This window comes from Oncorhynchus clarkii, chromosome 18 (genome assembly GCF_045791955.1).
Source record: "Oncorhynchus clarkii lewisi isolate Uvic-CL-2024 chromosome 18, UVic_Ocla_1.0, whole genome shotgun sequence".
In the NCBI taxonomy this organism is placed as follows: domain Eukaryota; kingdom Metazoa; phylum Chordata; class Actinopteri; order Salmoniformes; family Salmonidae; genus Oncorhynchus; species Oncorhynchus clarkii.
In genome coordinates this window covers 12,097,078-12,122,301 of record NC_092164.1, presented here as the reverse complement: position 1 = coordinate 12,122,301, position 25,224 = coordinate 12,097,078, and the positions used below count along the sequence as shown (strand labels likewise).

Sequence of the window (25,224 nt, the reverse complement as noted above, 5' to 3'; positions counted from 1 at the left end):
ATATACCTTCAATATCTCCCTCGCTCGCTGGCGTTCTCTTTCGCTCTCCCTCCTCCCTCCCTTTGTTTTCGCTGTGGAGAGCGCTGGTGGAGCGAAGCGTGCTGGAGGTTTATGGTAATTGCGGTTCCCCGATTGGCCTTCTGGGTAGAGTCTGCGACTGGAACCAAGGCGCAGGCACTCATTCTCCGCTGTACGTCTGGAGGCGGTAGTTGTGAGTGCTCTGAATGGTGCCATACGGAAGAAAACGGAACAGTAAAACTAGGACGAAATAAAAAACGAATGGGAACATTGACAGAAACACCCTAGCCTCTCACTGAAGATAATGGGCACTGTTAGCATTCTTTATTTGTTGAAAACGGAAATTCTCGCCATATTTTTGAGGTGGCGTGTGTGCTGTATTGCGAGCTCAACATGGCGCTGCAATGCATAACCAGACTGAATATGTTTATTGTTTATTGAGACCTACAACCGTTGTTGCCACCTGTGCTCCTTGAAACATTCACGACAACGATGCACTTGGTGTCTTTTTACTAATGGATATATTCACTGGGGGCAGAAACGTAGCCTATCACTGCGACTCCGTGGATCTGTTCGTTCATTGTCGCCGACTCGTCATTCCCGGATTTTTACCAACTGGAAATGTATAAAGACTAAGGATGTTTTCGTAGTCTAATCTTACCTACATGTCATTTAACAAGCACAACATTGTCACCCCTATTTGCTGTAAAGTTACATTACAAAAGTGAAATTAACCCCCGACGCACGAACTCTCGTTGGGTCGTTTTGACTGACTCGTGGATCCTAGAGAACACGGCCAAAAAGTTCCAACTGGACATTTTGCGTTTTGGCCAAGAACAATAGAATTTAGAGAAATTATTCTGGAATTTCTATCAGGTAGGCTAAGAAGTTTTGTGAACGTTTGTGCCTTGGTTTTCCTTTCCATGTTTCGTTTTGTTTGCTTTTCTGTCATGCTCCAGTCTGAAGACTCGATCTTGTTCGGCGTCGCTCTGACTATATGGAGACTTGGCCATCTGATAAGGGCTTCTACAAAGAACTGCGTATTTAAGTGGAATATTTAGTTGCTTGCCAATGTTTTTGTGTACTGAGAGATATGTGTTAACCTAGTAGAATTCATGTTTCACATAGGCTTTGTATAAACCTAGTCTAGCCCTACACCCGTTTCTATAGAAAGATTGTAGCCTAAGATGGTGTAATATTGGATGGTTTGGTAACGGAAATGTGTTGATTAAGCCTACATGGTTTATCGTTCATCCAAACTCTTAGTAAGTCATAATGAGAGATCCAACGTTGTCACGGGACTTTCCAGCTAACCTTTTTTTTTCAGACAGTCAGCTAAATTTAAAGGAAAATGTCAAATAAAAAAATAGCGTGTAGCGCGTGTGTGATTTCGATGTAGGCTAATCTAATTCTCATGTTTCAAATGAATGGCCTGGCATAAACAAATTAGTTGAGTCTCTGTGGGAATCGGCTTATAGGCGTTTTTCTTTAAGATTCCGTCTTAATTTAGTGCCTCGCCCATTTTTGACACCATCCCATATACATTGTGGAACGACTTTGCAGATAAACGCTTGTGGAGGTCATCTGTGTAATTTCACTGCGCATTTCAGCGAGTGGATGATGGTGTGGTGGGCTGTATGGTTTTCCATTCATGAACGACTTCATGGATAGAATGCGGCAATCATGTTTTAAAATGAATTGTTATAACGGGCTCGGTGATCGAGCGCATTGAGAAGGGTGTAGATGTCCTGCGGGATAATGTAAGCCTAAGTAAACGTGTCTAAGGCTTCTGTCCCACATTGGATGATGCAAGGTATTTTCTTGTACACCATATACTCTTGTCATGTTGGCAACTTGACGTGTTCTGTCGCCTTAACTTAAACGAGTCTGAACTCCTCTCGCCCCGGGGACGGGAAATGACTCTGGTCACAGGCTGCGCTACGGAATTCGACCCGTTGCATATACAGTACTAGACACAAGCAATCGCAGACGCAACAACGGAGTGCAGTGTTTTTGGACTCATAAAAACGCCTCAATTTGTGTTTTTAAACTTTTACTCCAAGAACAGAGCGAACACAGTGGAGACGCAACTTACTGCGCTTTAGGCTCATAGGAAAATAATACAGGCCTAGGCTGTTTATTTCACAAAAGTTATCTGGAATTTGTTGGTTCCTACTTATATTCCTTGTTTCCTGTTTCCTACTTTGGTACCATAAATTAATCCCGAATACTTGGTAGCCTAACTGAAAGCTGAATGTGGCATTAAGACCGAGGGGTTGGTTTAGTAGGCCTATTGTCACAGAGCTTATTCACAAAATATTGTCCTTTATAGGCCTACTGAAGAACCAATTTCAAACTGATTGCATTTCAAGACTAGGAATGTTTTTTGTTCATATTTCAATTTAACCAACTTGGTATGGGGGCTATGAGAGCGCATTTTACCCGCATTGTTGTTTGCATTTGGCATAAATGAAGGCTATCATGCTGTTGACAACTATCTAGGCATATCTCATATGACACTCGAATCTAATGAATGCTGTCACATACGAACAATTAGGCCTACAACTTGGATACGTCTTGAAAGACATCCATTACAACAGTCACGCAAGTACCTGTAGACCCGTTTTTATGTTCAAATAACAGATTTCAGGACACAAGAACGGATTAAACAGCTTGCCTAACCAATTGGTATTGTCAAAATCATACTTTTTAAATGATTTATCTGAGAAGAGACCTCCCTACTCGCATTCTGCATTTATTTGGTGAAGGCCATTCTGTCAACCCGGGTTGTTTATTTTTAGCGCAGCCATCTCGGTCTTGCTGGAGCCTTTGTGCACTCAACGCAGGCAGACAGACGAGTCGTGTCCAGAGAGACGGTGGTTTTGAGGATATTTTTTTCCTTCATCCACCACCTTGAAATGTGATATGGAAATAGTAAGTCGTTGGCCAACCGCCGAGAACATTCTGCGTCAGATAAACATTTATTTCGGCTTTTTCTTTTGAACAATGGTAAGAGTATTAAGGCATCAACGATAAGCGTGATTGACTCACAGTTGTCAAGCTTTTTCTGCTGTCACAATAATAGCTGGTTGTTGTCATGTAGGCTTAAATTAGGCCTTTCTCTGACAGTAGGCCTATAGGCTACTTCTAACATATGCCGAATTTATTAATAGGATATAGGTCCGCTATTTTCCGAGTTTGACACAATCAGTGGAAACGCTTGTGAAGGAAAATAAACCCACGGCACTGCAGTGAGCTGTAGAGAGAATTGCATAGTTGACTCCCGCTGGAGATGTTACAGTTTGATTGAAGCTTTTCCTCTACAAGGCGAGTCTCCCCTGGGACCGCGGTCCCGAAACAGGAGAGCTCTTCTCTCCGCTTCAGAGCGCTTTTGTGCCGCAGCAGGAGCTCTGTATGCACGGTTCTCTGCGCTCTCTCGTAAAAGGACGCCTCCTGACGCCCACACATTGTTTTCTTTACGCGACGTTCTCACCAGCAGCCAGAATGCACCTAAGTAGAAAGGATAACAGCCCCGAGGTACCTTGCACTAGGGGCACATATTTTATTTAAATGGAACCCGGGGCCCCTCGAATTGGAGCAGCCAAGTTTTAGGTCAAGTGAGGGACACCTCCGTGGTGTTTGGCTGGCTGTTTCTGCTCGCCTCCCATTGATTTTGTGAATTTGTCACGCCGTGCTTTGAATGACACGTTTATGATTCTGTAATATAAACGGTGCAATTAGACGGCATGTCGTACAGGTCGCATGATATCTGTTGGGTGCTCGTCTTATCCTAGGCCTATAGCCTACAAATATCCTAGGTCGTTGGATAAAGTCTAGCCTACATGTTTACGTTATTGATGAATTTGTTAGGCGAATCCACATTGTAAAACCACCACCATGCCCGTAGCCAGGGGTGTTGCCGTGTTTCCTAAATCCTGACACTGTCATTGTCAAAACGTGTCTGTGTAGGCTGATCCCCTGATGCAATAAAAAGCAATACAAACTGTAAAATTAAGTAAAACCCTTTGAACTACTTTTTGGATAGGCTTAGGGCCGTATTATTTTGGATTGGTTTTATGCACCAACAAACAAAGCCGTCAACCTCCAGAAGGAGTGAGGGAGAGCGCAATGGTTTGGTTTCACATTGAATTGCCTACATACAGGAAACGAAATAACACGACCATTAAATGATTGCGCATACGGGGACTTGTTTTTCTTACCAGCAAGGTTTTATCCGTTTGAATAATGGCGCGCCCAACGCATCCATGGTTGTAATCTGAAGTCTGGACACGCCCGTTTCCCTGAAAATGATTAATCAATCGGAATACAACTAATCCATTTTATTTAGTAATTTTATTAATGAATTCAATTATGTTAATGGTTATGTAAATAAATATGATAATATTATATTGCCATAATGCAGTATGCCTAGACAATCACACAAATGTGTGCATTGGCCAATGTCACAAATATAAGTGTTCTATTGAAATGTAAATGAATGTAGACAGAGGGACAAATGACAGTTTAATGACGAATTGCTTGTCTCACATTGCGGTGAGTGGGACAATTCCCTTGGCTGCGAACCTCTTCAAGAAAGAACATTGCACGAGAGACCTCTGTTCTGTGTGACGACATTGCACGAGAGATCTCTGTTCTGTGTGAGGAAGGGGGGAAGTTGTTTCGTAACAGGCTTATCAAATATCTGCGGTTAAGGAGCACATGCAGACTGCTGCTGGGGCGAGTCGCACGAAACAAAACCAGACTACAGGCTGCTTTGTCTGGGGCGCTGTTAGGGCATCGAAGCGTCATGAGAGTTGGAGCCAAAATAGAGATAGGGGGGAGGGACTCCAAATGTGAAAGATAAAGGGAAGCAAGGCCAAAACAACAAATGGCTCAGCTGGCACTTTGCATTTTAACTGGATAAAAAAAACATGAGTTCATTTCTGGCCATTTGTGTCACACCAATAATAGGGCCCGCTTAATTTTCTGTAAAAAACACCAGTAAGACAGCTCAAGAGGTAGGGTTAGATATGCACATATATATTGGTACCCATCAAAAGTTAGGACTCACCTACTCATTCAAGGGTTTTTCTTAATTTGTACTATTTTCTACATTGTAGAATAAATGTGAAGACAACACTATGAAATAACACATATGGAATCATGTAGTAACCAAAAAAGTGTTGAACAAATCAAAATATATTTTGTTCTTGCGATTCTTCAAAGTAGCCACCCTTTGCCTTGATGACAGCTTTGCACATTCTCTCAACCAGCTTCACCTGGAATGCTTTTTCGTTTCAACAGTCTTGAAGGAGTTCCCACATATGCTGAGCTGTTGGCTTCTTTTCCTTCACTCTGCAGTCCAACTCATCCAAAATCATCTCAATTGTGTTGAGGTTGGGTGATTGTGGAGGCCAGGTCATCTGATGCAGCACTCCATCACTCTCCTTCTTGGTCAAATAGCCATTACACAGCCTGGAGGTGTGTGGGGTCATTGTCCTGTCCCACTAAGCGCAAACCCGATGGGATGGTGTATCGCTGCAGAATGCTGTAGTAGACATGCTGGTTAAGTGTGCCTTGAATTCTAAATAAATAAACAACAGTGTCACCAGCAAAGCAACCCCACACCATCACACCTCCTCCTCCATGCTTCACGGTGGGAACTACAAATGCGGAGAGAATCTATTCACCTACTCTGTGTCTCACAAAGACACAGCGGTTGGAACCAAAAATCTCAAATTTGGACTCCAGACCAAAGGACAGATTTCCACTGGTCTAATGTCCATTGCTCGTGTTTCTTGGCCCAAGCAAGTCTCTTCTTATTGGTGTCCTTTAGTAGTGGTTTCTTTGCAGCAATTACACCATGAAGTCCTGATTCACGCAATCTCCTCTGAACAGTTGATGTTGAGATGTCTGTTACTTGAACTCTGTGAAGCATTTTTTGGGGTGGCAATTTCTGAGGCTAGTAACTCTAATGAACTTATCCTCTGCAGCAGAGGTAACTCTGCGTCTTCCTTTCCTCTAGCGGTTCTCATGAGAGACAGTTACATCATAACGCTTGATGGTTTTTGAGACTGCACTTGAATAAACGTTCTAGGTTCTTGACATTTTCCGGCATTGACTGACCTTCATGCCTTAAAGTAACGATGGACTGTCATTTCTCTTTGCTTATTTGAGCTGTTCTTGCCATAATATGGACTTACTCGTTTACCAAATAATGCTATCTTCTGTATACCACCCCTACCTTGTCACAACACAACTGATTGGTTCCAATGCATTAAGAAGGAAATGAATTCCACAAATTAACTTTTAATAAGGCATACCTGTTAATTGAAATGCATTCCAGGTGACTACCTCGTGAAGCTGGTTGAGAGAATGCAAAGCTGCCATCAAGACAGATTGGCTACTTTGAAGTTTATAAAATCTAAAATACATTTTGATTTGTTTAACCCTGTTTTGTTTACTACATGATTCCATATGTTATTTAATAGTTTTGATGTGTTCACTATTATTTTACAATGTAGAAAATAGTAAAAATAAAGAATCCCTTGAATGAGTAGGTGTCCAAACTTTTGACTGGTTGTGTGTGTGTGTGTGTGTGTGTGTGTGTGTGTGTGTGTGTGTGTGTGTGTGTGTGTGTGTGTGTGTGTGTGTGTGTGTGTGTGTGTGTGTGTGTGAAAAAAATAATAATACAAAAAATATTTTTTACATATGATTCATTCTAGGTGTTTGAAAAATGTAGAATTAACCAATTTACAGACACGGGCTAGTCCCCCTATGGACCAACCCCCAGCCATCCTCATGTACTTTGTTCCCCCTCAGATTTTTGGTGTACATGACACCCCTAGTCTGAAGAATAGGTTTTCTCCGTTGCCTATGAAAAGCAGTTCTGTGAATCAGAACAATAAACAATAAAACACTGTTTTTCGCTCTAGAAATAAGCAATAAGTCTCCTTCTGCCTATTCAACAGCACATGCCGTTGATTGAGAGTGGAGTTTGTTTATCCTGGGCAAGGGGAGGGGTGTACGAAATGGGTTTATCTCTCCACTCCCTCCCGCCCTCTCCCTGTCGGCTGACTGAAAGCTAGGGTCATGGAGGGTGTGGAGAATGAATGTGGAGAACGTGACTGAACTGTTGTTCCACTCTCTGCGCTATAGACTCCTCCTTGAGCAGAACTGGAAATGATTTAATGGTTGCAGTGAATGTGATGTCTATAGGGAATAGGTGAGGGATTTGGTTGTAGGAGTGATGCGAGACCATTGGAATTGTCCAGGCACGGTCCTACGTTGTGTGTGATCTGAGGTCCAGAGTGTACAAATTTGATGAATGTGCTAATTGCTAATAGGACTGTTATTACACTACATTATAATGTATTTTGTTCAAAAGACAGGTATTCGTCTTCTATGTTCCTCTGTAGCTCAGTTGGTCCAGCATGGTCCTGTGTAGCTCAGTTGGTCCAGCATGGTCCTGTGTAGCTCAGTTGGTCCAGCATGGTCCTATGTAGTTCAGTTGGTCCAGCATGGTCCTGTGTAGCTCAGTTGGTCCAGCATGGTCCTGTGTAGCTCAGTTGGTCCAGCATGGTCCTATGTAGTTCAGTTGGTCCAGCATGGTCCTGTGTAGCTCAGTTGGTCCAGCATGGTCCTGTGTAGCTCAGTTGGTCCAGCATGGTCCTATGTAGTTCAGTTGGTCCAGCATGGTCCTGTGTAGCTCAGTTGGTCCAGCATGGTCCTGTGTAGCTCAGTTGGTCCAGCATGGTCCAGTGTAGTTCAGTTGGTCCAGCATGGTCCTCTGTAGCTCAGTTTGTCCAGCATGGTCCTCTGTAGCTCTGTTGGTCCAGCATGGTCCTATGTAGTTCAGTTGGTCCAGCATGGTCCTATGTAGCTCAGTTGGTCGAGCAAGGGCCTCTGTAGCTCAGTTGGTCGAGTATGGGCCGTGATTAGGAGTCCCATAGGGCGGCGCACAATTGGCCCAGCGTTGTCCGGGGTAGGCCATCACTGTAAATAATAATTTGTTCTTAACTTACTTGCCTAGTTAAAGGTTAAATAATTTTTTTTTAAGTCGCTTTGAATGAAAGCCTCTGCTAACTGGAATTCACATATAGTGCTACTGACTGGTACTCTGTGTGTGTATTGCTGTTGACTGGTACTCTGTGTGTGTATTGCTGTTGACTGGTACTCTGTGTGTGTATTGCTGTTGACTGGTACTCTGTGTGTGTATTGCTGTTGACTGGTACTCTGTGTGTGTATTGCTGTTGATTGGTACTCTGTGTGTGCATTGCTGTTGATTGGTACTCTGTGTGTGTATTGCTACTGACTGGTACTCTGTGTGTGTATTGCTGTTGACTGGTACTCTGTGTGTGTATTGCTGTTGACTGGTACTCTGTGTGTGTATTGCTGTTGACTGGTACTCTGTGTGTGTATTGCTGCTGCAGTATCTAGGTTGTGCACATACTTCCATCCTTTACTTTGTTGATTGTCACCTGAAGTGATGAACTGGAACTTTCTAAGGAGACTTTTATTCCACCAGAATTTGTCCCCAATCCACATGTGGGAATTTGCATACATCTAAAACGTTGGTAGTCCCCTCGACACGTTATTTTTGCCCCATTTCTTTGTTCAGGTTGCTTGGCAATAAATAGTAATGTTGCTTCGTAGCTGCAATGTTGCTATGCAAATGACGAAAGCAGCTAGCCAGAGGGGAGCATGGAGGAAGCGTGAGGCGGGGACAGTTTGATGGATGAAAATGGCCACTCTCTCCCACCTCTCCCCCCTCCTTCAATGGCTGGAGATAAGGGCAGGCCTGCATTATTGAAATTCCACGTCTGTAAACCCATCAATGGCGGGTTACTGTGTGTGTGTATGTGTGTGGCATGCGTCTGGTGTGTGTTTGTGTATGTCATCTCCTGCCCAAGGCCCCCTCTCCTTTTTATGTCGCAGCCAAGCTGTGTGGCTGGAAAGCCCAGGTGAGGCAGCAAGCTGTGTGGCTGGAAAGCCCAGGTGAGGCAGCAAGCTGTGTGGCTGGAAAGCCCAGGTGAGGCAGCAAGCTGTGTGGCTGGAAAGCCCAGGTGAGGCAGCAAGGTGATTGCATCTTTGCTGAAACATTTCCTTGTGACAGATGACAGCCACTGGGGCTGTTAGATTATGAGTTATGCTCTGCCTAGGAGACGAGCTGAGAGGAGGCATTTGTTATCATTGCTCTGGCTCCGTGATCCCAAACGGAAATATAAAATTGCTATACCATAGATGCATTGCATTCGCCAAGATTTGATTAGTCCAAGAAATTCTGCCCGTGGCAATGAAACCCTGATCTGTTCACCGGACGTGCTACCTTTTCCTGGACCTGCGGTTTCTTCCTCTCTCTCGGTTTCTTCCTGTCTCTCGGTTTCTTCCTCTCTCTCGGTTTCTTCCTCTCTCTCGGTTTCTTCCTCTCTCTCGGTTTCCTCCTCTCTCTCGGTTTCCTCCTCTCTCTCGGTTTCCTCCTCTCTCCCGGTTTCTTCCTCTCTCTCGGTTTCCTCCTCTCTCCCGGTTTCTTCCTCTCTCTCGGTTTCCTCCTCTTTCTCGGTTTCTTCCTCTCTCTCGGTTTCCTCCTCTCTCCCGGTTTCCTCCTCTCTCTCGGTTTCCTCCTCTCTCCCGGTTTCTTCCTCTCTCTCGGTTTCCTCCTCTGTTTCTTCCTCTCTCTCGGTTTCCTCCTCTTTCAGTTTCTTCCTATCTCTTGGTTTCCTCCTCTCTCAGTATCTGCCTCTCTCTCGGTTTCTTCCTCTCTCAGTTTCTGCCTCTCTCTCGGTTTCTTCCTCTCTCAGTTTCTGCCTCTCTCTCGGTTTCTTCCTCTCTCAGTTTCTTCCTCTCTCTCGGTTTCCTCCTCTCTGTTTCTTCCTCTCTCTCGGTTTCCTCCTCTTTCTCTGTTTCCTCCTCTCTCTCTGTTTCTTCCTCTCTCTCGGTTTCTTCCTCTCTCTCGGTTTCCTCCTCTCTCTCTGTTTCTTCCTCTCTCTCGGTTTCTTCCTCTCTCGGTTTCTTCCTCTCTCGGTTTCTTCCTCTCTCTCGGTTTCCTCCTCTCTCTCGGTTTCTTCCTCTCTCTCGGTTTCTTCCTCTCTCTCGTTTTCCTCCTCTCTCTCGGTTTCCTCCTCTCAGTTTCTTCCTCTCTCTCGGTTTCATCCTCTCTCTCGGTTTCCGCCTCTCTCTCGGTTTTCTCCTCTCTCTCGGTTTCTTCCTCTCTCTCGGTTTCTTCCTCTCTCTCGGTTTCTTCCTCTCTCTCGGTTTCCTCCTCTCTCTCGGTTTCCTCCTCTCTCCCGGTTTCCTCCTCTCTCTCAGTTTCTTCCTCTGTCTCGGTTTCCCCCTCTCTCTCGGTTTCTTCCTCTCTCTTGGTTTCCTCCTCTCTCTCGGTTTCCTCCTCTCACTCTGTTTCTTCCTCTCTCCCGGTTTCTTCCTCTCTCTCGGTTTCCTCCTCTCTCCCGGTTTCTTCCTCTCTCTCGGTTTCCTCCTCTGTTTCTTCCTCTCTCTCGGTTTCCTCCTCTTTCAGTTTCTTCCTATCTCTTCGGTTTCCTTCTCCTCCTCTCTCAGTATCTGCCTCTCTATCTCTTGGTTTCTTCCTCTCTCAGTATCTGCCTCTCTTTTGGTTTCTTCCTCTCTCAGTTTCTGCCTCTCTCTCGGTTTCTTCCTCTCTCAGTTTCTTCCTCTCTCTCGGTTTCCTCCTCTCTGTTTCTTCCTCTCTCTCGGTTTCCTCCTCTTTCTCTGTTTCCTCCTCTCTCTCTGTTTCTTCCTCTCTCTCGGTTTCTTCCTCTCTCTTGGTTTCCTCCTCTCTCTCTGTTTCTTCCTCTCTCTCGGTTTCTTCCTCTCTCGGTTTCTTCCTCTCTCGGTTTCTTCCTCTCTCTCGTTTTCCTCCTCTCTCTCGGTTTCTTCCTCTCTCTCGGTTTCATCATCTCTCTCGGTTTCCGCCTCTCTCTCGGTTTTCTCCTCTCTCTCGGTTTCCTCCTCTCTCTCAGTTTCTTCTCTCTCGGTTTCCTCCTCTCTCTCGGTTTCCTCCTCTGTCAGTTTCTTCCTCACTATCGGTTTCCTCCTCTCTCTGGGTTTCCTCCTCTCTCTCCGTTTCTTCCTCTCTCTCGGTTTCCTCCTCTCTCTCGGTTTCCTCCTCTCTCAGTTTCTTCCTCTCTCTCGGTTTCCTCCTCTCTCAGTTTCTTCCTCTCTCTCGGTGTCCCCCTCTCTCTCTCGGTTTCTTCCTCTCTCTCGGTTTCCCCCTCTCTCTCGGTTTCTTCCTCTCTCTCGGTTTCCCCCTCTCTCTCGGTTTCTTCCTCCCTCGGTTTCCTCCTCTCTCTCGGTTTCCTCCTCTATCTCAGTTTCTTCCTCTCTCTCGGTTTCTTCCTCTCTCTCGTTTTCCTCCTCTCTCTCGGTTTTCGTCCTCTCTCTTGGTTTTCCTCCTCTCTCAGTTTCTTCCTCTCTCTCGGTTTCCTCCTCTCTCAGTTTCTTCCTCTCTCTCGGTGTCCCCCTCTCTCTCTCGGTTTCTTCCTCTCTCTCGGTTTCCCCCTCTCTCTCGGTTTCTTCCTCTCTCTCGGTTTCCCCCTCTCTCTCGGTTTCTTCCTCCCTCGGTTTCCTCCTCTCTCTCGGTTTCCTCCTCTATCTCAGTTTCTTCCTCTCTCTCGGTTTCTTCCTCTCTCTCGTTTTCCTCCTCTCTCTCGGTTTTCGTCCTCTCTCTTGGTTTTCCTCCTCTCTCAGTTTCTTCCTCTCTCTCGGTTTTCCTCCTCTCTCAGTTTCTTCCTCTCTCTCGGTTTCCTCCTCTCTCTCGGTTTCATCCTCTCTCCCGGTTTCAGGCTGGGTTTCTTTTTTTGTTCAAAGATTTTATTTTCTTAACAATACACATACCAACATAATTTAGTTAGTTATGCTCCAACTCCCTCCATCTTGTGCCAACATAAATTATTTGTCTTAGTTCCGATAGTTGTATATTTTCTTTCTAAGAAGAACCCTGACCATTTCACCCGACGTGCTACCTTGTCACCTGCTGTTTTGACTCAGTCTTGCGCTCTTTGTCGCGCGCTCTCTAGGTTCCTGCCTTTCTAAGCACTTTTTCCTAGCCACTGCTTTTCTGCATTGCTTGCTCTTTGGGGTTTTAGGCTGGGTTTCTGTATAAGCATTTTGTGATGTCTGCTGATGTAAAAAGGGCTTTATAAATTTGATTGATTGATTGATGGTAACACACATTTGTTCTGGCTTTGTCTTGACAGGATTGTACCAGTGAGGGATGGTGGGAGGCAGACTACCCATGTGGATCTAACCATCCAGGAACCACCACATCACACAAAGCATGGTAAGCTACGATATGAAGCCCTCTCTGTAATGTAGTGAATGGCAGACCTGGAAGAGCCCTCCACAAGGGCTTTGGTTTTCATTTGGATGTAGGATTACTGTGGTGTAGCTACTCCTCCACTGGGCTGCCTGCTATCATTTCTAAATGGGTCCTGCAGTTGATCCAATAGGAGATGAATCAAACAGCCGCCCCCGTATCGTACCGTGGGCAGGCAGGAAACTCAATTAATCCACTTCCTGGCATCAGTACTCTACTCTGTCATGGACTCGCTCTATTGCAGGCAGACCCGGGTCCAAATAGTATTTTGCTATCTCTCAAATACTTTGAGTGTTTGATTGAGCCTGCCTTGCAGTACGAGTTGGGTGAAAATGTGCACTTTTGGGACGATTTCATTGGTGCCATTGCGCCAGGCAGGCTCAATCAAGTGCAGCTGAAGTATTTGAATAAAAAACAATACTGTTTGAACCCAGGTATGGTTTGGTCTGTGGGAGTAGAACAGAGGGCTGGTCTACTGTAGCGGTACATCAGCAATCCAGGTAGACATGAATCCCCCTGCTAGTGATGATGGATCAGACTGATGATACATGTCGTTTGCCTGGCTGCCTCAAAGGCTTCTCTTCGCCTGTTAGGAATCAGCTGCAGCTAGCGCTTCCCTCTTACAAGGGCCAGATAGAGCAAGGATTCAATCCAAATGGCATCCTATTCTCTATATAGTGCACTACTTTTGAACAGATTAGTGCTCTATATAGGGAATAAGGTGCCATTTGCAAAGCAAGGCTCCATATTCTGCTGCTTGTGTGGCGTCTCTCCAATGACCTTGACTTTCCCTTGTTGTAGAGTGGGTCCGGAGACGTGTTCTTAAGTGTTGTGGTTACAGTATGGAGACGGGCATTTTCAAATGGAGCTCTCTGTTAAATGAATCCCCCCGTGCTTGATTAATGGAGATTTATTACTAATGTGCTCCTAATGGAAATTCTACCAAATATACCCACGTCTCCAGCTAGTGGTCTCTTGATTTGTGTTAACTGTTTAAGAGGGTCTTACTACAGCTTTAAAAGTTGATAGTGGATCTGTTTTTATTGAGGGGAAATTCAACTTATTATATTTCCAAAAGTTAGTTTATTCACTTTAATATTCTCTAATGTAATATCACAAGAGCTTGTCTAATAGGACTCCACAGTATGCTGAGAAACCATAAACATGTATAAATGAGAATGTCATCCCTTTAGTGCTATAAGGCTCAGTCTCTCATCCCTCTCTTTGGCGTTGTGTGTTGTCTTGTTGCAGGTGGATGCGAGTGCTGCTTGCAGAATGAACCCGCTAGCTGCCCTGGGCATGGACCGTAGCAGCCTGATGAGGGAAAGCCTCCGCGTCCACGGAGGGATGGTCTACCCGGGCATCCGCACCTTGTCCGCCTCCGAAAAAGCCAGGGAGGGGGTCTCCTCCTTGCCCCTGGGCTACGACCTAGTCTACAAACCCGAAGGGTTGACCTTGGACGGCAGGAAGCCTGGTAACGGTTACGTGGGTCTGTATAAGAGCTCTCCCGCTGGGTTGCAGAGGCCTGGTGGAGGAGGGGAGAGCCTGGGAATGGAGCGGCGTGTGGGGCCTGGAGATAAACCCTCTGAGCTGGGCCTCAACGGCAGCAACGGCTTCCTGCGACTGCCCTGGGCAGTAAACCCGTACACAGACCCCGGACTGTACCCCTTCCTGGACTCCTCCAAATACGCAGCCCTCAACATGTACAAGGCCTCGTTCCTGTCCCAGCCCTCACCCTACCTGCCCCAGCACCTGGCCTACCAGTCCCTGTGTGGAGGGGCGGGGGGTAGCGCTGCTGGGGCAGAGCGCCTCTTCTACATGCCCCCGTACCCCCCGGCCCCCATCTCATCCCCCCTGGCCCCTCCTATGAGGATCCCCATGGCCACGGTGGTCCCCAACACCCTCTCCCCGATGCAGGGCCTGGGCCCCCGGATTCACCATGAGGCCTCCCCCTACGGGTCCCAGCTTCACCAGCAGCACCAGGCCCACCAGCAGTCCCAACCCCATCACCAGTCACATAGTGACAGGCAGCCCCAGTCCCAACCCCATCACCAGTCACATAGTGACAGGCAGCCCCAGTCCCAACCCCATCACCAGTCACATAGTGACAGGCAGCCCCAGTCCCAACCCCATCACCAGTCACATAGTGACAGGCAGCCCCAGTCCCAACCCCATCACCAGTCACATAGTGACAGGCAGCCCCAGTCCCAACCCCATCACCAATCACATAGTGACAGGCAGCCCCAGTCCCAACCCCATCACCAGTCACATAGTGACAGGCAGCCCCAGTCCCAACCCCATCACCAGTCACATAGTGACAGGCAGCCCCAGTCCCAACCCCATCACCAGTCACATAGTGACAGGCAGCCCCAGTCCCAACCCCATCACCAGTCACATAGTGACAGGCAGTCCCAGTCCCAACCCCATCACCAGTCACACAGTAGAGACAGGCAGCCCCAGTCCCATACTGACAGGCAGCACAACAACAACAGCAGCAGTAGTAAGCTCAGCCGGACTTCCTCTAGTAAGAGCTCTGGCAGCAGCAGCATTCACAACAGTAGCAGTATTACCAGTAGTAGCAGTAGTAGTGCTGGGACTGACATTAGCAGCAGCCTACCAGTGGACTCCACCCAAGCACTTATAATGCAGTCCCCCCGCACAGCCCCCCACCCTCCCCAGACCTCAGTCCCTCCCCCCTCTCCTCTCATAGACAACAGCACTTTGGACATCCAGAAGTCACTGTTCCGAAGCCCCCCCTGCTCCTCCACCACCACCACCTCTTCCTCCTCGTCGGTGTCCCATCCTTTCTACATGAGCAGCATGGCCTCTGAGCACCGCTCCCCGGTGCGGTCCGGCAGCAACACCCACAAAGCCAAAGAGCAGGGCAGCAGCTCAGAGCACAGGAATGTGGAGAGGAATGGGGAAAGGAAGCGGAGCCAGTCCCCTTTAAAGATTTTGTCCTCTGATAGACCAGCAGTACTACAGGCTCCTGCCAAAGACCCTGCGGACAAGCCTCTGGATCTGTCAGCCAAAATCCTGGAGTTGGAAGGCTCCCCCAACGGATTCCCCCCAAAACTAGAGGCCTTGGCTAAGCTGGGCTACTCGCCCGCGGCTCGATACGGCTTACCCCCCAGCCGGGAGCTCCTCAAAGAGACCCTCTCCCCGTCAGGGGCTTCCTCCAAAACCTCTGAGAGGCCTGAGATCATTAGCACTTTACGCTCCTCCTGGGTGGTGCCCAGCCCGACCCCGGTCCACGACAGCTCCAGCTCAGACGTCAACCACAGCAAAGACCCCTCCGTCATCAAACATAAAAACCTGGAGAACTTGTCTTCGACGCAGCAGCGAAGCTCTTCCTGTCCCAGGATAGGTGAGGTCGATGGGGCTGTCACCCCCAGCCATGCCCCAGCTGTGGTAGCCCCTTCTGGGAGCCGACCATCCTCTGCCTCCCCCTCTCCCAAGGTCAACGGTGATTGGCCAAGATCCTCCCCCAACTACTCTGAGACAGCCCCTTCTTCCAACAGAGTGGGCAGCCATCCCTCTTCTGGGAAACCCCTGAAGAAACCAGAGGCTCAGGAGATGCCCTTCAAGCCCCAGCAGCCGCCCCACTTAGACAACAGCCATCCGTCCGGCCACCCCCCCAGCCACCTCTACCTCCCCCAGAGTGACGGCTATCTGCCCCCTAGCCTAGCCTACGCTAATAGATACCTGCCCTACTCGGTCCAGGAGAGCATGTCCCTGCCCCACATGCCCATGCCAGGCAAAGGCCCAGTGTACCCCCACCCTGTTCTGCTGGGCAGCAGCAGCCTGTACCCACCCCGCCTGCCCCCCAAGCACGGCCTCCCATACGGCATCCCACCCAGCCACGGGGACTACCTGACCTTCCATGACTCCCAGGAGATGGTCCACCCCCTCATGTCCTCCCCCCACACAAGCCTGGACCTCAAGACCAGCGAGCGCCTGCAGGAGCTCAGGTCCAGGCCCAAGGAGAAGATTTGGCAGCACCACGAGAGCTCTGCCCCGGCCTACAAGACCCAGGCCCCAGACACTAAACACACCCGCAGGGGGGACAGAGAGACCGACAGGTCCACAGGCCTGGGCTCAAAGACCCTCAACCATAAGCCCCTGATGGGAGCTAGAGAGGAGATAGTCTGTATCGACTTAATCCAAGACGATGGGGACAGCGACTCTCCCCTGACCAAAGCTGTCTCTCCATGCGCTAAGAGAGGAGACCCTTCCAAACCTGTGGGTAGTGGGAGTATCGGGAGAAACGAGGGGAGAGAGGCAGAGCTCCAGCACATGCTACGTACCGGCCAGGCTGTTGAACTCAGGCCAGGCCAGGCCCACAGGCAGGCAGAGCAGCAGCAACGCAGCCAGCTGTGGCTGGGCTTCCACCCTTCCTCCCTCCGTCCCTCTCCCCCCTCCCTCTCCCCCTGCCCTTTCCCCAGACATGAGGAGGACAGCCCCAGCCCTGCAGAAAGCAGCCCCATCTCTGACCTGCCAGAGGAGCAGACCCTTCGCTGCGCAAGGACTTCTGGAGACCGCACCTCTTGGGACCGTAGAGACCAATCTTTAGAGGGCCTTAAGAGCAGGGACTGTACTTTTGAGGATCCCACCTCTGTGGACCGTAGTTCTGGGGACCGCAGTTTCTGGGACCATACGCATGAGGACTGTACTTTTAAGGACCGCAGCTCTTGGGACCGCACACGTGTTGATCTTACATGTAGGGTCCGCTCTTGCGAGGACCGCACCTCCGCAGACCACTCTCCTAGGGAACGCACCTTGAACAAATCTGGGTTTAGGAATGAAAGGACCATGGACCACTACTCAGACCTAGACAAGGACATGCACACGGACACAGAGTCCCACGAGGGTGAGGAGTACGACGACCAAGGCTGCCCCAGGGCCAGGAGGTCCAGCCTGGCCAAGCGCATCGCTAACTCCTCTGGCTACGTTGGTGACCGCATCAAGTGTGTCACCACCGAGCTGTACGCCGACTCCAGCAAGCTGAGCAGAGAGCAGCGGGCACTACAGGTAATCTCCCAGAACACATACATACCTAATCCTTTTAAAGTCTTTAAAATCATCTCCTTTCCTGGTTCCTACAGCGAAGCAGTATGTGTTGGCTTTTGTTCCAACCCAGGAAAAACACACCTGATTGAAAATCTAGATTTGGGATTTGATGATGACTTTCATCTGGTGTTTTAGCAGTTGGAACCACAAGGAAGGAAGACTGATAGGATGGGTCTTTCTAAGATTTCAGCCAGTCAGGTTTCACTGGGCAGATCTAAAGGAGATGGTGGTCCATAGAGAGCAGTGGAGTTGGAAGTACGAAGCTCTCTGCTCTGTATCAGCCTCCCTGCCCTGCAAGCCCCGTCTCCACAAGCTCCAGTATAATTACTGTTGGCCGTTGCCTTGCCTCCCCTCTGTCTCCCTCCCTCCCTTCCTGACATCCTCCCGCCTCCCTCACCCCCGCCCACGCTATGAGCCCGTGGAGCTGCCCTCCACTGCGGTGGTGTTTTAGTTCGCAGAGAGAGCGAGTGAACACAACACGCTGTGTGTGTGTGTGTTCCCGTGCTGCTCAGCCAGGCAGAAGCTAAGCTGCTGGCTGCGTGTGTGTGTGCCTCTGTGTGTGTGTGTGTGTGCCATGGCGGCCTGTCGGGCTCTTACAGCCCCGGGCTATTGTTAACCTGCAGGTGAGGCCTGGGGATGGGGGGATAGATGTAGGTGAAGGAGGGGAGGGATAGAGGTAGAGCAGCCAGCCCCCTCCCTTCTCCCAGTCCCCAAAAGGCTCCTCTGTCCTCAAATTATACTCTGATAACCTCCCCTCCCCCTCTCCCCCATCCTCCCCCTAGCTCTGTTGGCTGAGTGCTGGGGTGCAGAGACAGCCTGGCTCTCTCAGCTCTGCTCTAGTGGAATCCTGGCCAATTCCCAGTCCTCCGACGGTGGAGATTAGCACCCGCTAGCAGCCCAACCTCCGCTAAACAGACTCAACACAGCCCTGCAACTAGAGGGGCTCTCGCCCCAACCCCAGCCCTATTCCCAGGCTTATTCCCCAGCCTCATTCCCCAACCCCTGGCTTATTCCCCAGCCTCATTCCCCAACCCCAGCCTTATTCCCCAGCCTCATTCCCCAACCCCAGCCTTATTCCCCAGCCTCATTCCCCAACCCCAGCCTTATTCCCCAGCCTCATTCCCCAACCCCATTCTTATTCCCCAGCCTCATTCCCCAATCCCAGCCTTATTCCCCAGCCTCATTCCCCAACCCCAGCCTTATTCCACAGCCTCATTCCCCAACCCCAGCCTTATTCCCCAGCCTCATTCCCCAACCCCAGCCTTATATCCCCAGCCTCATTCCCCAACCCCAGCCTTATTCCCCAGCCTCATTCCCCAACCCCAGCCTTATTCCCCAGGCTCATTCTCCAAACCCCAGTTTTATTCCCCAGCCTCATTCCCCAAACACAGCCTTATTCCCAGCCCTATTTCCCAGCCTCAGCCCTATTCCCCAGCCTCAGCCCTATTTCCCAGCCTCAGCCCTATTTCCGAGCCTCGGCCCTATTCCCCAGCCTAAGCCCTATTTCCCAGCCTCGGCCCTATTTCCCAGCCTCAGCCCTATTCCCCAGCCTCAGCCCTATTTCCCAGCCTCGGCCCTATTCCCCAGCCTCAGCCCTATTTCCCAGCCTCGGCCCTATTTCCCAGCCTCGGCCCTATTTCCCAGCCTCAGCCTTATTCCCAGCCTCGGCCCTATTCCCCAGCCTCAGCCCTATTTCCCAGCCTCGGCCCTATTTCCCAGCCTCGGCCCTATTTCCCAGCCTCGGCCCTATTTCCCAGCCTCGGCCCTATTTCCCAGCCTCGGCCCTATTTCCCAGCCTCGGCCCTATTTCCCAGCCTCGGCCCTATTTCCCAGCCTCGGCCCTATTCCCCAGCCTCAGCCCTATTTCCCAGCATCGGCCCTATTTCCCAGCATCGGCCCTATTTCCCAGCCCTATTTCCCAGCCTCAGCCTTATTCCCAGCCTCGGCCCTATTCCCCAGCCTCAGCCCTATTTCCCAGCCTCGGCCCTATTTCCCAGCCTCGGCCCTATTTCCCAGCCTCGGCCCTATTTCCCAGCCTCGGCCCTATTTCCCAGCCTCGGCCCTATTTCCCAGCCTCGGCCCTATTCCCCAGCCTCAGCCCTATTTCCCAGCATCGGCCCTATTTCCCAGCATCGGCCCTATTTCCCAGCCTCGGCCCTATTCCCAGCCTTGGCCCTATTTCCCAGCCTCAGCCTCTGCATCTGCTGCCTGGTCATTGATTTACCACTGAATTAATGTTTTTTATATGGGAGCCCAACAGGGAGGTTTCTGTGACGCCCAAGATTGTGTGCTCCAGTGTTCATGTCTTTCTAGATTGGCATTTGGCTGCCAGAAACCCTGTTGTATTGAATGTGATCTATAGGCTATTATAAATTGGGTGGTTTGAGCCCTGAATGCTGATTGGCTGACAGCCGTATAACACGGGTATGGCAAAATGTATTTTTACTGCTCTAATTACATTGGTAAGCAGTTTATAATAGCAATTAGGCACCTCGAGGGTTTGTGGTTTATGGCCAATATACCACGGTTAAGGGCTGTATCCAGGCACCCCGCGTTGCGTCGTGCATAAGAACAGCCCTTAGCCGTGGTATATTGACCATATACCACACCAGCGTGGGCCTTATTGCTTAATTCACACCTCTGTTTACCTTGCTACTCTGACTTGTTTATTAAATCAATTCATATGCATAACTGTGTGATGTTAATAGGAGGAGTTTTAATATTAATGAATGTCAGTTTTCTATATCACTGAAATGACAGTTGTATGACTGAAATGACTGGCCAAAAATATTGAGCACCCGTTTAATTCAATTACTTAGATGGAAGGCTTAACACAAGAGGACAGTAAATTAAGTCAACCTGCTGCTTACTGTGAGGTCAGTTCATTTACACTTCTTATTCCAAAATTTGACAAATTATTATTTTAATTTTGGTTTTTGCGGTTTCAGGAGTGTCGTAGAAGAATCAGGCTTTTCTGTCGTTGTTTTTGTGTGTTTCTGTTAGACAGCCAGTCAGGAGTAAAAGTGGACAAGAGGCATGGAGTTCTGTTACCAGACCATAACTGTTTTATCGATGTCAATGTTGTTAGCTGTTGTTGAGGTGACCTCACTGTAAAGCATGAACGGCTACAGAGAGAGTCAACAGAGTCTAAAATGGCTTCCTTTCCTTGTCCCCTCTCCTTCCTCAATCTGCACTGATCTGATCTCACAACAAGTTGACAGGTGAAGGTTAAGAGGCTACATACCAAACAGCTCTCCAGAGGCTGGCGTTCACCCTGTCAGCTTTTGCATCCACGTCAGTGCAGATGACGGAAAGGAGACCATAACTAAATGGAGGAAATAAGGGAAGGAAGAAGGAAGTCACTTTGGCCTTTGGGGACGCAGACCCTTAGTAGAGGAGCAGGGAAAGAGGCCTCGTGCGGAGAGAGAGAGAGAGAGAGAGAGAGAGAGAGAGAGAGAGAGAGAGAGAGAGAGCGAAAAAGAAAAAGAGAGCAGCGCAGGGTCGGTCTCATGACTGTGTGTGTGTGTGTGTGTGTCTGTAGCGTGCTATGCTGCGCTTCTCTGAGCTGGAACTGAAGGAGAAGGAGGGAGGAGGGGCGGCGGTGGACTTGGCAGACAGCCAGCGCGAGCGGAGAGAGGGGGATGGAGATGGAGGAGAGGACAGGGCGCGATGCCAAGGCCCAGCCAGAACGGGGCCAGGGGCCTCAGCCCTCACAGACGAGGCTGAGAAGGACGGTAAGAGGAACCCGGAGCGCTCCACACACACACACACACTCCTACCTACCTCAAAGAGCTGCTGCGTACTTCCTCCCTGCCTAGGGACAGCCCCAGAGCTGTAACACGGTGCAGCAGCTCGTAACCAGCGGATACGGGGAGGTAAACACATCCGCCCGACCTGCCTAGCCTCCCCCTCTCTCTCCCTTCCTCATGAGGGCTGACGGAGGGGTTTTTCTCTCTCTATTGTAACAAAACAGCCTTCATATTTAACCCTTCCCTGTCCTTCCTCCATAACAGGAGCTGCTTTGCATATGAAGCCACACCATTAGAATGCGTGGGAGAGGAATTTGGAGTCTATATTAGGGGAAGATATTTCAACACGCTGTGTGTTATAGCTCTTACGGAATATTGCACGTCATATAGCTGTAATGGCATAGTGCAGGTCATATAGCTGTTATGACATAGTGCAGGTCATATAGCTGTTATGGCATAGTGCAGGTCATATAACTGTTATGGCATAGTGCAGGTCATATAGCTGTTATGGCATAGTGCAGGTCATATAGCTGTTATGGCATAGTGCAGGTCATATAGCTGTTATGGCATAGTGCAGGTCATATAGCTGTTATGGCATAGTGCACGTCATATAGCTGTTATGGCATAGTGAAGGTCATATAGCTGTTATGGCATAGTGCAGGTCATATAGCTGTTATGACATAGTGCAGGTCATATAGCTGTTATGGCATAGTGCAGGTCATATAGCTGTTATGGCATAGTGCAGGGCATATAGCTGTTATGACATAGTGCAGGGCATATAGCTGTTATGACATAGTGCAGGTCATATAGCTGTTATGACATAGTGCAGGTCATATAGCTGTTATGGCATAGTGCAGGTCATATAGCTGTTATGACATAGTGCACGGCATGTAGCTGTTATGGCATAGTGCAGGTCATATAGCTGTTATGACATAGTGCAGGTCATATAGCTGTTATGACATAGTGCAGGTCATATAGCTCTTACGGAATATTGCACGTCATATAGCTGTTATGACATAGTGCAGGTCATATAGCTGTTATGGCATAGTGCAGGTCATATAGCTGTTATGGCATAGTGCAGGTCATATAGCTGTTATGGCATAGTGCACGTCATATAGCTGTTATGGCATAGTGCAGGTCATATAGCTGTTATGACATAGTGCAGGTCATATAGCTCTTACGGAATATTGCACGTCATATAGCTGTTATGACATAGTGCAGGTCATATAGCTGTTATGGCATAGTGCAGGTCATATAGCTGTTATGACATAGTGCAGGGCATATAGCTGTTATGACATAGTGCAGGTCATATAGCTGTTATGACATAGTGCAGGTCATATAGCTGTTATGACATAGTGCACGGCATATAGCTGTTATGACATAGTGCAGGTCATATAGCTCTTACGGAATATTGCACGTCATATAGCTGTTATGACATAGTGCAGGTCATATAGCTGTTATGACATAGTGCAGGTCATATAACTGTTATGGCATAGTGCAGGTCATATAGCTGTTATGGCATAGTGCAGGTCATATAGCTGTTATGGCATAGTGCAGGTCATATAGCTGTTATGGCATAGTGCACGTCATATAGCTGTTATGGCATAGTGCAGGTCATATAGCTGTTATGGCATAGTGCAGGTCATATAGCTGTTATGGCATAGTGCAGGGCATATAGCTGTTATGGCATAGTGCAGGGCATATAGCTGTTATGACATAGTGCAGGTCATATAGCTGTTATGGCATAGTGCAGGTCATATAGCTGTTATGGCATAGTGCAGGGCATATAGCTGTTATGACATAGTGCAGGGCATATAGCTGTTATGACATAGTACAGGTCATATAGCTGTTATGACATAGTGCAGGTCATATAGCTGTTATGACATAGTGCAGGTCATATAGCTGTTATGACATAGTGCAGGTCATATAGCTCTTACGGAATATTGCACGTCATATAGCTGTTATGACATAGTGCAGGTCATATAGCTGTTATGGCATAGTGCAGGTCATATAGCTGTTATGGCATAGTGCAGGTCATATAGCTGTTATGGCATAGTGCACGTCATATAGCTGTTATGGCATAGTGCAGGTCATATAGCTGTTATGACATAGTGCAGGTCATATAGCTCTTACGGAATATTGCACGTCATATAGCTGTTATGACATAGTGCAGGTCATATAGCTGTTATGGCATAGTGCAGGTCATATAGCTGTTATGACATAGTGCAGGTCATATAGCTGTTATGGCATAGTGCAGGTCATATAGCTGTTATGACATAGTGCAGGGCGTATAGCTGTTATGACATAGTGCAGGTCATATAGCTGTTATGACATAGTGCAGGTCATATAGCTGTTATGACATAGTGCACGGCATATAGCTGTTATGACATAGTGCAGGTCATATAGCTGTTATGGCATAGTGCAGGTCATATAGCTGTTATGGCATAGTGCAGGGCATATAGCTGTTATGACATATTGCAGGTCATATAGCTGTTATGGCATAGTGCAGGTCATATAGCTGTTATGACATAGTGCAGGTCATATAGCTGTTATGGCATAGTGCAGGGCAAATAGCTGTTATGGCATAGTGCAGGGCATATAGCTGTTATGGCATAGTGCAGGGCATATAGCTGTTATGGCATAGTGCAGGGCATATAGCTGTTATGGCATAGTGCAGGTCATATAGCTGTTATGACATAGTGCAGGGCATATAGCTGTTATGGCATAGTGCAGGTCATATAGCTGTTATGACATAGTGCACGTCATATAGCTGTTATGACATAGTGCAGGTCATATATCTGTTATGACATAGTGCAGGTCATATAGCTGTTATGGCATAGTGCAGGTCATATAGCTGTTATGACATAGTGCAGGTCATATAGCTGTTATGACATAGTGCAGGGCATATAGCTGTTATGGCATAGTGCACGGCATGTAGCTGTTATGGCATAGTGCACGGCATATACAGTGGGGCAAAAAAGAATTTAGTCAGCCACAAGTTGTGCAAGTTCTCCCACTTAAAAATATGAGAGAGGCCTGTAATGTTCATCATAGATACACTTCAACTATGACAGACAAAATGAGAAAAAAAATCCAGAAAATCACATTGTAGGATTTGTAATGAATTTATTTGCAAATTATGGTGGAAAATAAGTATTTGGTCAATAACAAAAGTTTATCTCAATACTTTGTTATATACCCTTTGTTGGCAATGACAGAGGTCAAACGTTTTCTGTAAGTCTTTACAAGGTTTTCACACACTGTTGCTGGTATTTTGGCCCATTCCTCCATGCAGATCTCCTCTAGAGCAGTGATGTTTTGGGGCTGTTGCTGGGCAACACGGCCTTACAACTCCCTCCAAAGATTTTCTATGGGGTTGAGATCTGGAGACTGGCTAGGCCACTCCAGGACCTTGAAATGCTTCTTACGAAGCCACTCCTTCGTTGCCCGGGCAGTGTGTTTGGGATCATTGTCATGCTGAAAGACCCAGCCACGTTTCATCTTCAATGCCCTTGCTGATGGAAGGAGGTTTTCACTCAAAATCTCACGATACATGGCCCCATTCATTCTTTCCTTTACACGGATCAGTCGTCCTGGTCCCTTTGCAGAAACACAGCCCCAAAGCATGATGTTTCCACCCCCGTGCTTCACAGTAGGTATGGTGTTCTTTGGATGCAACTCAGCATTCTTTGTCATCCAAACACGACGAGTTGAGTTTTTACCAAAAAGTTAGATTTTGGTTTCATCTGACCATATGACATTCTCCCAATCTTCTTCTGGATCATCCAAATTCTCTCTAGCAAACTTCAGACGGGCCTGGACATGTACTGGCTTAAGCAGGGGGACACGTCTGGCACTTGCGGAGTCCCTGGCGGCGTAGTGTGTTACTGATGGTAGGCTTTGTTACTTTGGTCCCAGCTCTCTGCAGGTCATTCACTAGGTCCCCCCGTGTGGTTCTGGAATTTTTGCTCACCATTCTTGTGATAATTTTGACCCCACAGGGTGAGATCTTGTGTGGAGCCCCAGATCGAGGGAGATTATCAGTGGTCTTGT

The 25,224-nt window shown here is 48.2% G+C and overlaps 1 protein-coding gene across 1 annotated transcript in view; it reads left to right on the top strand.

Annotated features, from left to right (window-relative positions):
• The first annotated feature begins 231 nt into the window (after window positions 1–231).
• LOC139373956 (BCL-6 corepressor-like) overlaps window positions 232–25,224 on the top strand; it is a 101,128-nt gene continuing 76,135 nt past the window's right edge. Inside the window, exons 1-5 of the mRNA XM_071115039.1 lie at window positions 232–894; window positions 12,234–12,316; window positions 13,604–17,383; window positions 20,242–20,298; window positions 20,964–21,156. Coding sequence (XP_070971140.1) covers window positions 12,314–12,316; window positions 13,604–17,383; window positions 20,242–20,298; window positions 20,964–21,156 — 4,033 coding nt within the window. The 5' untranslated portion in view covers window positions 232–894; window positions 12,234–12,313. The remainder of the gene's footprint in view (window positions 895–12,233; window positions 12,317–13,603; window positions 17,384–20,241; window positions 20,299–20,963; window positions 21,157–25,224) is intronic.